General features: G+C 38.6%; 1 protein-coding gene across 1 annotated transcript in view; it reads right to left on the bottom strand.

Moving 5' to 3' along the window:
• Positions 1-18,139, bottom strand: part of NOL10 (nucleolar protein 10) — an 83,190-nt gene that overhangs the window by 56,149 nt on the left and 8,902 nt on the right. Inside the window, exons 6-13 of the mRNA XM_065401384.1 lie at positions 14,737-14,873; positions 13,815-13,880; positions 13,154-13,214; positions 12,483-12,568; positions 12,035-12,113; positions 10,454-10,603; positions 6,705-6,771; positions 2,034-2,086 (exon numbers count right to left, since the gene is read on the bottom strand). Coding sequence (XP_065257456.1) covers positions 2,034-2,086; positions 6,705-6,771; positions 10,454-10,603; positions 12,035-12,113; positions 12,483-12,568; positions 13,154-13,214; positions 13,815-13,880; positions 14,737-14,873 — 699 coding nt within the window. The remainder of the gene's footprint in view (positions 1-2,033; positions 2,087-6,704; positions 6,772-10,453; positions 10,604-12,034; positions 12,114-12,482; positions 12,569-13,153; positions 13,215-13,814; positions 13,881-14,736; positions 14,874-18,139) is intronic.

Genomic DNA, 18,139 nt, shown 5'->3' with positions numbered 1-18,139 from the left:
ACATTGCCTTGTACATTAGTAAGCCCTTTCCGCTGGCATTTATTTGGTTGTGAAACTAAAGGATAATAAATCAGCTCTTGTTTGCATCTCAAAAAGACAGGACATCTGAAGCACTATTCATGCCTAACTTGCAGCAAATAAATAAATTAAGCCCTTCTTTGCTGGTAAAATTGAATCCTGGCTCAAACCAATCCCAGAATAGTCAGAAAACTTGCCTGTGGAAAATTAGACTAGTTAGAACAGCAAGTTGCTGGGTCTTGAAGGTTAAGATCTGCTCCGAGTAGTCACAGGGTAAAGCAATTTTTGTCTCTCTGCAAGGGAACCATCACATCACTCAGGATGCCAGAAAGTATGAAGAAAATGGGGGGAAAGGAGAAAATTTTGAGCCTAGGCAAATGCTGACTGTAACTGGAATAATATGTGCTCTACACAAGTACATATGCTACGTCACTAGGGAACATCTGGCTACGCATGATTTACATTTCTCAGATATAATCTAAAATATAATGCAAAATGTTGCATTCAGAAACACTGTGTAAATTCAACAGCCCTAGAAGGATTTTAAAAACGTCAGACTTTTGAGATGGACAAAACGGATTCTCTTTTTAGTTGTTTTACAATTTATACAAGTGTACTCATTGGAAAGGAAATTAGCCAAAATAAGTCTTAATATAGCATTTTGTAACACAACATGCCTGTCCGTGAAAAAGAAGGCATACATGCAATGTTTTCATTATGAAACAACATTGGATTTGTCACTGCAAAACCCAGCACCGTCAAAACAGAACATAGGTAAGTTACTACATCTGTAAAGCACATGCGACATTCATAACATGCACAAAAAAGATTCTGCAACATATTCAGGATTTTTCAAGCTGTTTTAGAGACAAGCAGTACAGTCACTAAATTATTCAATTGAACTAAAAACACCGACAGGACACTAGATTGAAACATTTTTAACACAACTTCAATCTTCCTAAAGATAGAACTTTGCAATAACTCATAAGCTACCACAGAAAGCTTTCAAACTACATGCTGGACTCAGAAGGAACAAATTATTAAATGAACAATGATAATTAAGGAGCCAATCTGTAGAGCAAGTCAGATTTGTGAAAGGGCAGCATTGCCAGATTGTTGAAAAGGCTTTGTGGCCCTATCTGTGCCCAGCTATACCAACATTTTTGGTTTAAATGCATGATCTAGAGCCAACATGAATATAATGATTGGTGAAAGGCCGATCTATTTTCAGAGGTGGCGTCCCTTTGTGTGTGTAAAATTGCTCACATGTATATTTGCACCTGAACCCTGCAGAGATAAAGACATGTGCACACACTTTAAAAAGTCCAAACATGCATCCGTTAGACTAAAATGCAGGTGTAGCTGTATGTGAGCAACTGGAGATTTGGTAGAAGCCTGGCTAAAATATACCTCAAGATTGATGATATATTTAAATTTCTGAAATCAAAAGCTCCAATTCAAATAGGACATTGGGTAACCAGGTGCTAAGAACTGCCATCAACATTAAAATGGCTGAGAAAGCAGCGGTCAGGGATATAGTGCCTATAGCTGTACTATGATGCTAGGGTAATTATTTCAGAAGACAGTTTATATCTTGATGGTAAGCTCCACATTTTATATTTAATAATCTATTTTAACAAGTTGATAGAAAATATGCAGATTTCCTCTCTTGGGCTCTGACTGGATTTCCCACTGCCACTAGTCAATTTAGGAATTGTTAAGAGTATGGCAAGCTTCAGGGTTGATTTTCAATAAAATAATGATGTAATATAAATACACCACATTTTGTTTCCAATACCTAGTTTGGCATGAGATTAAGCAATAGATTTTACTTACAAATTATTACACATGCCTAGAAGCCTTATTTATAGATTTCCAGAATGAATTCAGTGTGCACGCAAAATTTACTACAGAACAATCTGACAAGATAATGTGCTACATTAAAGTGCTGACAGTTTAAAAAACAATATTTCATAAATATTTCTAGCAGGGCCAAACTTATTTGCATTACTTACTGGAATGTAGTAGATGTTCATTTTAGGGTCTTCATTGGCCGTCAGCAGCATTCCTAAAGAGCGACACAATTACATGGTGTAAACCATGGCCATAAGAGACTAGCTTATCTATTTTATTTAGAAGTGTTTGAAGAAAATAGGTCCTATTCAGTACAAAGCAGATTTGTACATCAATTCCATTGCCTTTACAGGGCTTTAGGAAAAAAGAATTTAACTGCAAATTTTATTAAAATAAAATAAGACTAAAAAGGAACAGTTATTAGAATAGCAATCTGAGTAAACATGAAAGATCTTTGAGAAAAAAATAGTGTTAACTACAGCATATCTAAACAGAACTGATTAGGACTTGAATAAAGCCTGTCAACTGCGCCCCAAGTAAGTTGATTATCTCTGCCTCATTGCCCTATTTAAAAAAATCCCACTATTGCTCATACTGGTTCATCTCCACCGATGTGAGCACTGTTATGAACCCTATTGTATGTGGGCTGCCAGGTGCTGCTACTGTTCTCTCACTCTGCTCAGAGGGCGTCTAATTAATACTGTGCTTAACATGGTGGCCAACACAAGTGGAGATGAAACAATGTTAATTCTGGAGTGAAATTTTTGAAAAATTTCCCTCACGTTGATAGGGTCCTCATCTATAGCAATTTTTAGTTTCCTGTTACTTGGGGATCGATAGACCGTCTCAGTGAAGCAACTGCCATCTACAGTATTGGTGATGATCCAGAATACATCATTCTGGGAATCAGAGGTATGGTCTAAGTACAGAAGTGGGAGCCAGGATCTTGTGACTCAGATGGCAATTGCATTTATGTTGTTGTTGTTGTTGTTGTTGTTGTTGTTGTTGTTGAACAAGCCAGTTTACTGCTGTACCTCAATTTGTGCTACTTTAAAATGGAAAATACCTACCCGTACAGAGGCATTGTGCAGACTGAAATGCTTTGAAGACGAGAAGTGAGGTACATCTGGCAAGTATTATTAAATCTAAGCAAACCCAGAACTGGCAACAGGCTTTGTGCAAGTTTGATGTGACAAATGATATGCAATACTTCCCCCCACAAAACTGGTCAGTAAGGACATTCAGAATATATTTCTGCATTTATGTCACTTGACTTTCCTAAGTAAATGACCTTTAAATAATACAAATAAGCAAAAGCATGAAGGGGGGAGTGTGGAAAAATCAATCAATTTAGATAACTTTCTGACCTAAAAATGTTCTAAAAGATTCCACGGAGACTATGAATAATGGGGTCAATCATCATGTAGCCAGAGGGGAGAAATACAATGTATACCCAAATAGAGGCACACAATTAATATGTGGGATAATCCCTTCCAGCCAATCCCTTTATTAAAAATACACAATGCAGTTAGACTCTAGAAGATGGAAAAAGGGCTGAATATTTCTGGCACACCAAGAGAGTCACAGTAGCAAGGTTAAAAACCAAGCCCAGAAAAGTTTACGGGCAACCTAAACAAAATCAGAAAGATTTATGGTATATTTCATGGATTAACAGTGCCTTGGAGCATTAGCATTTCACTGCCACTAGAAAAGGAAAAACAGTTCATTCAGTGAACAGGGAAAATCCCAAAGATAGAACGGTAGAAGCAGTTTACCAATTATGCCTAATGCTTCAAAGAAGACAGTAAAGGTAAGCATCTTTGGGAAGCTTCCACCAACAATTAGAGGAGGGAACAGTCTCAGGGACAGTACCTGGGTGTATGCTACAGGGGAAATTTGAGAAATAGAAAAGGAGAGTCTTGATCAAAGAAGTCTTCTATTCATGTTTCTGCTGTCTCAGCTTGTTAGCCTTGACCATCCTTCATGAGAACAGAGACACGCCTATCAAACCACAGACCAGACTAATAATCTTATATGCAAGAAATTTCACAGACTGGAATAAGAAAGAACTCTCTTTTCAATGGGAAGTATTAATATGGAGCCTGTTTGAAAAAAACAAGTTCTTTAGAAACTTACAATGAACAGAAGCAGATGGGGCAGAGAGACTTCTACTCAATGGAAATATGAGTAGAAGTCTCATATTTGGGTGTATAGTATACAATATTATACACCCAAAAACTTAGTTAACACAACTTAGATATTGCAGAGTTAAGGGTGGCCAGTGGTGCCTCATGCCCTCCAAAAATGTGGCGAATGGCTGAATTTAAACCTCTGAAAACCAGGAAGTACAGATAAGGTACATGCCAACACAACCTTAACTCTGCACCCCCACCCCCGAGATGACTGGGAATTATCTGCATGCATTCCAGCTGCCTTCACTGTGTTATGTGTAGTTGTATCGAGTGGTGGAGGGATTAGCTGAGCAGCTTGGCAAAACTGTGGTTGTGATATAAGGAGATATACAGAAGGAGTGATCTGAGCCTCTCTCCAAGGCACCCCGGGAACGTAAATGGAAGTACAGTGTTTGATGGAATCCTGTGCATAAGGGCGAAGGGGTTGTACAATTTAGCAAGTTTCTTCTTGTGTCTGTGGAGAAGGCGGTGTTTGAGTGCAGGGCAGGTATAGGTAGCTCCTGGCTAGTACCCCTCACCTGAATACAAGTTTTGCCTTAGCAAACATAAGATATTAAACTCTGTGCTACAGTAATCATGTGCCCTGTTCCCTGAGTGTTCTGCACTAACTACAAAGGCAGATTGCTAGTGGGCATGTTATGGGCACGTTGGAGCATCACTCCAAGGGCAGAGTTAAGACCGTAATAGATTGCACCTTAACTCTGCTTCCTAGTTTTCAGAAGTTTGCATTACTGTAACTCTATTTCTTGGTTTTCAAAAGTTTAGCCACTCTCCACGTTCCAGAAAGGTAAAAGGCACCACTAGGCAATCTTAATTCTGAGATGATGGATGTTGGGGACATTTAATTTCCTTGTTTTTATAAAAAAATAAATTTCTTAGCATCCCCATGTACCACAGTCCAGCTCTCCCTTTCCATTGCCTCTGGCTCCCTAGCAACAATTACCCTGGCCACAGAATGCACTTGTCGCATGTTAATCCCTTCTCTCCCTGCTATCTTCTCATTGTCTGTCTCTGCTGTCCAAGACAGCCTGGTTCTCCCTCCACAAGAGTCCTCCCCATGGAGAGACAGGTGTCAGGTTGGGAGGTGCAGACTGAGGAACTGGGGAGAGGCTGCAGGACCAGTATAGGTATTAGCATGGAGTCAGTGGGGACATTTTCTGAGGGGATGGACAGACACTCCTTGCCGCTCCCCATCCTGGACTCAGCACTGTATACTTGGTGCATTTTCTATGCATGCTTGTTCTCAGCTCACCATGCAGAGGAGCAGGGTCCTCCCCCCCCCCGCATCCTGGCACACACATGGGGGCAGAGAGAGGAATTCAGATCCTCCAGGGGAACCATGGTCCCCCCCAGATACCAGGTCACATGGGGGGATATGGAGAGGGGCAGACCCCCCCCCCAGATTCCAGCACACACATTGGGGGGGGGGGGGGGCAGCCGCAGATTTCCCCAGATCCTGGCACACAAAGGGGAACAAGGAGAGGGACTCAGAACACAGAAGGGGAGACAAGCCCCCAACCTCTAATCCCCCCACCCACTTCCTGCCATCCATCCCTCCTACCATCCCTAATCCCCACTCCCTCCTCTTGCCCTGACACCCACAATCTCTTGTCCCTACCGCCCTTCCATTTACCCCTCTCATCACAGCCACAGACCCCTCTCCTCCTATTCCCCCCACTCCTTTGCTCCCTCTCATCCCCCACACCTCCAGCAATACTCCAACACCCTCCTACATTCCTCCTCACTGCTCTGACCCCTTGTATTCCCTAGCTCTGCACCAACAAAGTTATAAGACTCTAACAATGATATGAGCACCTTGTATGAGAGGACTGTGTATGAGGAACCCCTTGACCAAATGATTCTGCGACCTGGTTTCCTTTAATGACACACAGTTTCATTGTTCAGGAAACATGATTACATTATCCTTTCATCTTCCTTCCAATTAATCAATGCTGACACTCTGCTATAATAATCCGCAGGTGGAAAAGTAGCAAGTACCCAGCAATCACTCTCACATATTTACGCACAGCACATGTAATTGATTATCATTAAGAAAACAGAGCTCCTTCTAAATTAACGGGGCACATTTCCCAAAAGTCAAAAACCCCTTAATAGAGACAGACAGTAGCAGTATGCCTCCAGATCATTCTCAGATTCCTGATAAGGCTAGGGTTTGAACTCTCAGTGCACGGGTGTAGCTCTGTTCAAATTATGAAATTATGACAAAACACAAACATTTTAAATGTTGTTGACAAGTCATTTTTTGTCAAAATACTGATGAAAAAACTTTGTCCAGTTTTAGAAAGAAAAAACTTTCCTTACTCAAATTAGGTTCTGGTCTGGACAGAGCTAAAACCGCTACTCTTATGAAAAATTGCATTGGATTTTCAATGGCCAAAAGCAGCTCTGATCCTCCGACTGACAGTACAGTGGCTTACAATCATAGTGTCACACTGATTCATTACTGACTCAGAGGAAAGAAGGATACAAATATGACCACATGAAGCTCCATAAAAAGTCTACCAACCAAGGTCAGCCAAGCCTGACTCTCCTTCACTATGACAGCTAAGGAGATCACAGCCTGAGGCAGTAGGTGCTTTACCTGTTGAATGTAATAGGTATTTAGGGTATTTTACATACCTGAATTAGGATAAAGGCAGACATCATTGATATCATGTTCTGGCTCCATGGAAGTAAATATTTTCCCCTGAAATAGTAGGAAGAAAACATTAAGAGATTTTAAATGATACAATTACGAAGTTCAATAAAACAAACCGATTAAAAAGTAGCCCTTATGGAAATTAAAAATATAGTGGAAGAGTACAGCAAGCAAGGCATGATACAAACAAGGCTTTGCACTATGATGGCAAAGGCAGCTCAAGGAATTCTACATTGTAGCCCCTGGCTGACCAGATGTTCAATAAGAATATGTGGCCTATCAGTTGCTCAACTCAAAATACGACACTGCATGCTGGGACTTGTAATCTCCCCTTTGGAATTGCTGCATTGAAGATGGGGATGTCAGCAATCTATTCCATTTTATGTATGTGGGATGTAGCCCTCATTTCGGCATAGTCTGAATGTGCCAGTTCTATGTAGTCTCATTTTAATAAGTAACCCATCTATACTAGAGAGCTGAAATCTATACTAGAGAGCTGAGGTGGGGTGTGGGCTTTGGTTCTCCCACCCCACTCGTGTGTGTAACACAAGGCATGGCATAGCACTTTACACTACCTGTAATTTATTAACGTCATATTAAAGAGGTCTGAATAAAAGGATCCAGTTGTAACTTAGAAAGACCAGAATAGAGGTTGATAAGCGATTTAATAATAATAATATTAAAAGTACACAGTTTAAGGATTTCGTGTTACTTCATGACTCTATAGTAGATCAAGGGGAAAAAAAAAAAAAAAAAGACAGCTCTCAGTTTACATCCAAACCACTTAGTGAAGTAAGACAAGAGGAAACTATTAAAAAAAATATCCAAAGTAACAGAACAGGAGAAACAAAGATAAACAGGAATCAATGCTGCACAACATTAAGAAAAGGGTAAGATCTGTTGTTGAACAACCTTGTCATTTTCAGTTCATGTTGCTACACATAATCCCACTGATGGGCAAGATAGGCACTAAAAGAAGTTTGTGACCCAAGTTTTTTTTTTTTTTTTTTTAATTAAAAAAAAGTTTTGCCTTTAAATATTTTAAAATGGATCCTTTTACTGACAGCATATGAGGAATGGGAGTCCGCTTGTTCTAACAAATTGACTGAGAAGGGTGCCAAACCTGCTTCTTCATTATTTACACTGAGGTGAAAACTGGGTATATAGTATATTCTGTGTATAATCCTATATCATAAATAGCCATTTAATACCACTTCGCATTTATACAATGCCGTTCAATTGAGGATCTCAAATCCTCAACCACGAAGTGCGATACATGATATACGCCGATCACTTCATCCATAACTGAAAGACAGCCTGTTCTTGAGTGGAATGTGACTTGTTTAACAATGCACAGCAACACTACACATCAATTTAGACAAAGTGAAGAAAACCATATGTAGAATCTACAGGGGGAATTTAGCTAGGAAGAATGTGATTACCAACTAGAATGGCGCCTGGACAATGAAATTACCGTGTGTGGCAGGGCACTGAATGAGGGAGGCAGTGGATGTCTGCGTCTGCGTTTTCATTATAGAAACATCAGCAAAAAAATACATTGAAACATAGCCCTTGAAATTCTAATATATAAAAATATTTCAAGCATTAGGTTACCACCAAAGATGCGGATGTCTAAAGGTAAAGGACTTGCTTGAAAATGTAGGAATTCGGTCCCTTCTCTGCAAGCACCTCTCTCCGAATGCACAGAGTGCATGGTCACTCGTTCACCGAAAACTTTCCCAGCATAATTTTCTGATAACTGGTCCTTTGAGTTGGACAGAGAAAAGCAGCTGCAGCCCTGAAGTAGCCATCTGGCACCCACTTGGTTCATACCCTTCCTTGCCAACTGGTAGTTATTCCTATTATTCTTTCCCTTTCTGTTATCATTGAAGAAATGGCACATCTACTCTTACTCATCTGTAACGTGCCAAGTGAGCTTTAATGATCACGATGGTCAGAACCTGTTTTGCACTGTATCCAGAATTATTGTGCAAATTTAGAGGGATTCAGAAGCAAGACTATTTTAAGAGGGGGAAAACCCAGACAGCACAGTTAGGTACTTTTATAAGCAAACATGTAAAACAGCCTCTAAGAATTGGGCCATAGCACTAAAAGCATGAGCACACATGTCCTCAGTGTTCTAAAATGAGGGACAAAAGCAGAGCAAACTTGGATCCCATTTCTCGTCTCTTCTGCCTTCCCTGCAGCAGTCGCACCTACCTTCCAGGCGCTTCCTTTACCTCCCAGGCGAATGCTGTTACCCCACCCACCTCTGGTCTCTTCCCTGATGACTAATAGAAGAGCATTCTCCCACCCCCATCTCAGCAGATAAAAGCTTCACACTCCCCACCCGAAGGCACGTCTCAGCATGGGGCTACTCTGGTATCAAAGCCAGAGACTCTCCACCCCAATCTGCCTCTGCACGGTTGGCACTCAACCAGAGATATTCAGGAACCAACAGCTGGTGGAGGTGGGGCCAGTTGGCACACACTCTAGGAAAGAGTCCAAACCCAGCACTGCCTCCTGCGGTAAGAAACTCTCCCTCTTCCCACCTCAGGAGCCACCTACTAACCTTTATGGTGCTTAACTGTCGTTGAGAGAAATATATGCAATTAAAAAAATGGAGAGAGGCTAGCGCTGGTGTTTAAACACTAGTCAAGGATTTATCAAATCTTGTAACTAACTATACAGTTACTGAAAAGAGGCTTGTTACCAACCAACCCATGTGTGATCAGAGAAAACTGTAAGAAAGCTGGTGAACCTAAAAGGCCTCTGGGTGTTTGTGAAGGCAAGTAGATTTCCTATGGTGGAGAAATAATAGTACAACCCTAGATGACTGTCTGAAATAGGCTATAAAGCATTTGGAAGCTACGGAACGGGCCGTGACTTCTCTTGGTAAGGTCCACCATCAAGTCAGAAGAGAAGAAGAGTGCAGGAGCAGAACAGCTAGTGAGTCTTTGAGGAGTGTAATACAAGCACTGGTAAGAGAAAAACAGCAAATAATGAAAGACCCTGAAATGAAACTAAGTTACAATAGCGCTATTATGGATCTGCCAATTCGCGCATAGTAAATTCCATACAAAACATTAGCATTAATGCACAGATTAAGACAAAGAGATTGTCAAACACCCAACAAACGTGACATCTCCTGTATCATATGGATATTCAGGCTGAAAGCTCAACTTTCTCTCTGCCTTTTAAGCTTTTAAGGTTAAAAATATCTACTGTAAATTAGTCAGTTAATGCAATATACAACATATTGCAAATTGCAATTTGAGAGTAGGCTTAATTTCTGCTTCTTCGTACTGGCAGAGTTATGTAAATATAAGCATCGGACTCCTTGAACTACAGAACGTTGATCACGGGGGTTAGAAATGAATTAAGTGCATTTTGGGAAAAATAGACTTTGTGCTAAAGGGACAGAGGAAGGAAAACATTGTGTGTTTTTTTGTTTTTTTACATCTCACCAATTTTACAAATGTTTTAGACCTTTATTTTTTTTTTAAAAAGGCTTATAAGCAGCTATATATCTGTTGAAAACAGTCTGTGCATCTGTATACTCAACAGTTTACTGAAGATTTTCCCAATCTATTTGGGAAGTCAAACAGAATATAACAATACTAAGCAAATTAGGATACACAAAAAACCTCACTATATTGAAATGCAGACATAAGACATAAGTTCAAATCACATATAAACAAAATTATGAAAAATAATTTAATATACTTACCGTGTCCTTGTTCCACATTTTTATGATTCGTGAATCTGCAGATATTATTAAATCTAATGGATCCTGGAACTGGATTGATTTAATAGGCAGGCCATACTGGTGATCTTTGACTATTAATGGATTACTGGATCTGAGATCATACAACAAAACCTGGAAAAATAAAGACAACAGAAATTCCCTGTACTATCTAATCAAGAGGGTTCAACCTAGACTTGGCCTACACTCAATGTTGTACCGGTTAAACTACATTTGTGCAACATCACCTTTAGGTTAAACTGGTAGAACTTTTGTGTTTAGACAAGTCTGTAAAAATATAACTAAGAAGCAGCTGAAATTCTGAACGGGTTATTGTTTATGTAACAAGCCTGGTTTACTCTGAATTAATCTCTTATACCAATACCACACAGATGCTTCAGTACTATGATTATATATGAATGTAAGCATTTACCATACTTCCTAGTAAATACCAAAAATCAAGTGTTATATGTGCTGTCATCTGTCTAGTGTATTCTAGTGCTATTTTTCCTTTATGGCACAAGATGGTGATAAGGCAAGGTAACTTCAAGTGAGATATGTAACTCATATTCTTAGAAACCCCTTGGGATTTAGCAGTTTTTAAATCAACTTACTACCTGGGAACGTCATTTTCATGCTTTCCATTGAAAACATTAGTGTTCACATTCCCTTTATGGGAAGTAACGTGGTCCAGTAGGTAAGAGCCCTGGCCTGGGATTCAGGAGACTTAAACTCTAGTCCTGGTTCTCCCACGGATCGGTCACTGGGCCTTGGGCAGTGTCTCAATTTCCTAAATGTAAAGTGGGGATACTAATGCTAACTTACCTTTGTAAAGCATCCAGTTCTACACATGAGCAGAGCTACACTAGTACTAATATTCTTCTGATTCACAAACATTAGACTTTGAACCCCAAGTATTGAGGTGAATGGCTCTCTCAAAACATCCGGAACAGGTACTCAGAAAGCAGACGTACAAAAACAATACTCAACCTGGGGCTCTACAATCAAATAGAGTACTGAAGACAGAAGAAATCCTAACACTGCACTACACATGGACAGCCCAAGTAATAATCAATTAACTGGAGTTGGGCAATCCCTAACTTCACCCAGGAGCAGTTGCAAGAAAGATGAAAAACAACCCCTTTCACTAGAATAGCCAGGAGGTGGGGTAGGAGGAGAGTGGATATGATAAATTGAATTGAAAAGCAGCAGAACCACAAAAAACAGTAACTTCCTCACACTATTGAGTCAACAGAAAGTTACATTGAGATGTTGTGCCCAGGGGGGGCGGGGGGATTTTGTAGCATTACATCAGGACATCACTACATTGTAATTTTGTAGCTCTTTAATTCCTCTTGATGAAGTTACTCTGCACCTTAAGGTTGAGTATTATTACCTTGGATACAAACACAAATGCCAAGTTTGTGTGTGTATATTTTACTCCTCCGCTAGTAAAGTGGCTTCAAAACAACTATACTGAATGTCTGAAAAGATCCAGGTCTTTGGTACAAGAACTGTATCTCTCAAGATCTATGGCAAACAAAGTTAATTCAACAGCATGCCTACCTGTCCAGTGGATGTGCCTACTGCCATATTCAAAGCTCCATTAAACTTCAGTGCTGAAATAGATGGCAAGCCATCTATCCTGAAAAGAACAATGTTCATAATTATATTTTCCTTTTACTAAAGACTGAATATTTGCTAAAATGCCTATAGTTAATGGCTAAAAATACTGAATGTTTGTCTATATATTCAGAAATTAGATACAAAAACTAATGGGGACATCAATGACATGCATTTTTCAGAAATACTATTGTTCATCTTCACAAGCTCTGGGTTGATGTGCATTTAGCCTTTGCCTGCCAGACCAATGAAATAAGAGACCTAACTTTCTAGATAAAGGACAATTCTACAGCATTTACACTCTAGCATTGATGGGATTACTGATGTGTAGTAGGACTGGAGAGCAGAATCAGGACCTAACATTATGCACTAACAGCCAATCATTACTTACTCTGTATCTGCTGTCACACTGCTTAAAGCGCAGTCCAACACACCAACTCGATTTCTAGTTCTAGGGTCCCAGCATTCCACTTTCCCCTAAACACAGAATAAACAATTAATGAAAAAATATATATATAATTCAAGATTAAACAGTGCAATTATTTAGCCCTGTCAGAAGCCAGAAATCAAACTATAGAGGATGCTGGATCTATTGACAATCCACTTTAATTGCAAAGGTAAACAGCTCATGGAAGGATTGGATTTAAGTGATGACATGCTAATTGCCACATTTTAGTTTTCTTCTATTTTTAAAAAATACGATCAGATCTGAATGTCTTTAAAATGTTAAATCCTAAAATAGTTACAGGATGTGTGTAGGCTAGTTAAGTTATACATATGTCTATATTTTAAAGTTAAATGTGATGATTGTTTTCTTTGTTTACTTGTGGAATCATAAGTGTCTCCACATCCAATATAGTGCAAGAAATTCTGTTTGCATTGTGCTCTGAAAACAGTCATGCTGTCCAACATCTTAATCAATTCACATTTAACGTAATAAATTAGATCAAATTATTTCTTCAGCTATATATTATGATTTACTTCTATGATCTGCATACAATCACCAAGAAATGAGAAAGAAATACTGCCACAGTTCTTAGAAAGGTTAATTTAAACATTTACCTCAGCTGTACCAGTAGCAAATAAGCAGTGTATGGGATTTATGTCACAGACATTATTCTCCCTAGAACAGAAAGAGGGGCAAAGTTTAATGTCCCACAAAATGACTTAGAAGAACTAAAATAATTGTAATTATCATGCTTGTCCCAACACCACTATCCTACCAACAATCCCACCCTCAACTGCCTGCTTATCCTTCCATAAATATCTTATTGTTTCCTTCCTCATCCCCTCTTGCACTTGGAATCTTCCCTGAAATGATTTACAAGTCTATCACCTCCTCCAAGTACCTTCTCAAGACCCATTTATGCCATGAAGACTGCAAGAAATCAGCCAACATATGATGGCTAGACTGAAGAGCACTGGGGATGGTTAAATGAAGGCACATTAATCAAAACGAAGTTTCATAATATCTATTTTAAAGAGATTAGACAATTAAAAAATATCCATAGAAATAAGTTGAACACATCTAATTGTCAGAGTGAAGATTTTTTTAAAGTATGAAGCTCAGAATTGACCATGCTTCTTTCAAACTATACCTTAATTTACATTACAGTGCATTTGGATTGCGCATGGAATGTGCTATTAATAATGAGCAAGCTAAATATTTGGTTCCCCCTGCTGGAAAAAATTGTAATGAACATGATAAACTGTAGGTACTTACGAAGCATCTGTTTGTAGAGAATTCAGGTACCTTCCTTGTTCCAGATTTAATCTGTATACTTCAGAACTACAAAGAAGCTAAAGTTAATTATTTTCTCTCTAAATGCTGAATATTTTAAATGAGTGAAAACCATAAGACAATTCTTGTTTAGATCTCATTTTTATAGCAAGTATAAATTTTCAGAACTTAATTTGAATAGAGCAGGGAAACTCCTATCCCCTGACTAATCTTCCTTCCCATCTCTAAATGTTCACCAACAAAGTGTTGGTACTATACCAAAAACTACACCTTCCCAGGTAAGGAATGTGTTAATTTTCTAACATGTTATCTTAACAACTCTCAGCATGTTCAGTTGTTTGTTATTTATTTATTTTAGGTTTTTCTAAACCTTTTATTGTTTTTGTTGCTCTCTTCTGGACTCTCTCCAATTTGTCCACATCTTTTTAAAGTATGGTGCCCGGAACTGGACACAGTACTCCAGCTGAGGTCTCACCAGTGCTAAGGAGAGCCAATTACCTCCCATATATTACATATGATAATCCTGTTAATACACTCCAGAATGATACCAGCCATTTTTGCAACTGCATTGCATTGCAGGCCCGTATTCAATTTGTGATCCAATGTACCCCCCGATCTTTTTCTGCAGTACTATTGCCTAAAGAGTTATTCCCAAATTAGTATTTGGGAATGATTTTTCCTTCCTGAGAGTTATTGAATTTAATTTTGTAAAGTCTTCTGTTTAATGAATCAACTTATTTTTTCTATCACCAACATTTTCTGTCTTCACTAGAGAATAGCATTTTCCACTATGCATGTAGATGGATTTGTCAATTTGTACAGTATATTTTTAGCTTCATTTTATACTTGGAAAAACCAGTCCTAAGAAAAATGAAAACAGAGACCAGCCCATCCGGATCAATACCTTGCTCCTACAAAATACAGGTCACATGATGGGTAGTGATAGGAGAAATCTCTACCAAACTTTGGTATTCTTGTCCTGTAATAACGGCCATGTTGTGAATGAAACTCAACGTATCTGTCACACTGCAAGAAGACAATCTGAAAACACAAAGCAGAAAGGATTTGGGGGTTGGTTAGTTTTTTTCTGATAGTTTCCTCCCCACTTCCCCACCCTCGTCACTCTTTTCTTTAAAGAAAACTTCAGTGATTTTTCAAATTCACAGGTTTTTATCAAAACCAACTGATTTGGATATTATTTTTAATTAACATTGTATTTAACTAACAATGGTAACATTTACTAAAATGGATCCTGCCTCACTATTTTCATTGGGTATGGGGAGTTTGATAAATTAATTTGAAGAGAATCTTTCTAAATGATTTCTGTAGCCTTTGGATCAATGTTTTTAGTGAAATTTCAACATGCGTTTAAAAAGTTGCATAATGATGGTGGCGTTTTCTGTTCATTTGTCTGAATTTTGTATGCTCATATGAACAGTTCCCCTACCATCACCACTCCCTGAAGGGAAGGACAGATGTCTAACAGATGAGCACCTTTGATAATCTTGAGGACTTGGTCTAGCAGCACTGCTAGCAATGATGGAAGTCCTGACACACGACAGAGATAAAAGTACCTGTACACAGTCTGTGCTAGTATTTCCACCATTCTATCCCACAAGGAGCTGCACCAGTGCTAAACTAATCCAGAGTGCAGACAAGACTTACAGTATAAGCCTTTTAACTTCTTTTAAACTTCTGGCAAAGGGAGATGTTTTCAAGTGAAGACTGAGACACTAAATAGAATAAATTATGGTATTCTGGAGAGTAGAGGGAAGGGTTCCCTGCCAGCTAACAGGAATACAGGCATTACCAAATTGAAATCACACTTGTGGTCTATCTAGTCCAGTATTATGTCTCAGAGAGTGGCCAGTACCAGATGCTTAAGAGGAAGGTGTAAGAACGCTGCAGCAGGCAGATGCAAGATAATCTACCCCATACATTAAGTCTCGTGATCCAAGAACTAGAGACTGACTTAAACCCTGAAGCTAGAGGTTAAATATCCATTCCACACAATTTGTTACCATTAATTATAGCAACTCTGGATATTCATGTTATCTGCATAGAAGTCCAAACCTATTTTGAATTTTGCTAAATTCTTGGCCTCAACAACTTCCTGTGGCAATGTGTTCCAGAATTCAATTACAGGTTGTGCGAAAAATTATTTGAATTTGCCACCTTTTAATTTCATTGAATATCTGTTGTTCTCGAGTTATGAGACAGGGAGAACAGAAATTCCTGATCTACATCCTCAAGACCATTAATTATTTTATATACTTTCATCATGACCCCTCTTATTCATCTCCTTTCTAACATAAACAATCCAGATCTTTTCAATCTCTCTTCAACAGTTTTCCCACATCCTTGACCATTCTGCGATTTATCTATTTTGTTACAATGTGGGTGATTAATATTGCAAATGAGGCCACCTCACTGACTTATATAATGGCATAATAACATTTTCCAAATTATTCTCCATCCAATCCCTCATGCAGCCTAACACCTTGCTTGGCTTTTGACCACAGCTGCACATTAAGAAGAGCTCTTCATTAAGCTTTTTACAATGATGCCTAGGCCAGTTCTCTTCTCCAGTCTAACTAGAATCTCTTCTGTTCTAACTTGATAGTCTAAAAAAACTAAAGGAAATTTCTGAAGCATGGAGCAGTACAGAAAATAAATTAAAGAGATTAACGCAAAATGAGATCATATTCAATTTAAGCTTCAATAGCATGTTCTAAGTCCACGGACAGAAGGAAAGGGGGAAAGACATCAAAGGATCACTCTCAGGGGGAGCAGAGATGCAGTTTATTTTCAAGAACAAATCTGAATAGTCATCCTCTTTCACTTCTCCCACAAAAAGAATTTTTAAAGACTTTTCAAAATGTACCTAAAAAATAAAACACAATCAAATGTCATGCCTCCATAAAGTAAGCTCAGAGTAACTGAAGGACATACAAATGTTGAAGTTTCCCTCAATCTCTAATAATTGTTGTTTTAGATATTTTTGGAAAGTCTCTACAATACAGGAACAAAAAACACTCAGATTTTCCTTTATTAATAAATAGATCCAACTCAGTGGAACTTTTTTATATTCGTTTTCCCTTAGCATCATGTCAGTTTCTGCCTCCACTGAGTTATTCCTAGAAAATAAAACCACTGGATGACAAGACCAGCTTCCCTATCTGGCTACTGGTATGGGTAAGAGACAAATGGAAAGACAACCTTCTTTGAAAAGGCAAAAACACCATTCCTTTCTAAACCTACACAATGAGTCATATAATCATCAATTAGTAAATACTTCCAGAGTAATGCCTCTTTGATTAAAAATATCTTGAATGCACTGCAAATTTAAAGTAGGTAGGATTATTTGGACTGGTTTTCAGTTTTTCTCCTTATTGATTATATAGTATGTTTTTGGATAATAACATTTAAAAAAAAAACATACCAAAAGGAAAATACGGAGCTAGACAAGTTCTCTAGACAGTTTTTCTGCATCTGAATATATTGCCAATTTCAGCTAAACACAAAAAAGCAACCCTTTTTTTTTTTTGTAACCAGACAGGAAACTAATTTGTAAACAAAAATGTCTTCTGATAACCTCACAAATTCTTTTTTCAGTCCTTAAGATGGCCAGCATTTTCTCTTAGGCTTTGTCTAGAAAGCTACATTGGTCACAGGTATGAAAAAAAAAAAAAACCACACCTCTGACCAACATAGCTATGCCAACATAAACCCCAGTGTAGACGCAGCTATGTCCATAGAAGAGTGCTTCCATCAATGTAGCTAACATCGCTCGGGAGGCGGTGTTCCTACACCAACAGAAAACCGCTTTCTGTCAACGTATGCTGTGTCTACACTACTGGGCTATGCCAGTATAGTCTCCATAGTGTAGACATACCTTTAGAGAGAAAGCAGGTGGAAGGCTGCTGTAACTCATAGAATCAGTTCCCTCCTTTTCCCCTTCAATGCAGACACAGTTATTCTTAGTTTTCTAGCAGATGGCAGAATTTTAGACATTCTGTATCTAGAAAAGCAACAAGATTACGTATCCAATAAAATGGCAATGTCTGTCCAGGGAAACTGAGGTCCTGATTCAGCAAGGTACTTAAGCATATGTCTAAATTTAAACACCTGAGTAGTCATACTGACGTCAACGAAATTACTCACGTGATTAATGTTAGGCACATGTTAATAACCTGATCAATCAGCACCTTAAATACATTAACATTTAAAGGAACAGTCAATTTGAAAAATCACATTTCTGTCTGAAAATTTTTTACCTACCTTGTAGTTATGAATGATTGTGACTA

This window comes from Emys orbicularis, chromosome 3 (assembly GCF_028017835.1).
Source record: "Emys orbicularis isolate rEmyOrb1 chromosome 3, rEmyOrb1.hap1, whole genome shotgun sequence".
Classification (NCBI taxonomy): Eukaryota; Metazoa; Chordata; order Testudines; family Emydidae; genus Emys; species Emys orbicularis.
Note: the sequence above shows the minus strand (reverse complement) of the source record. Positions and strands in the feature narration are given on the sequence as shown.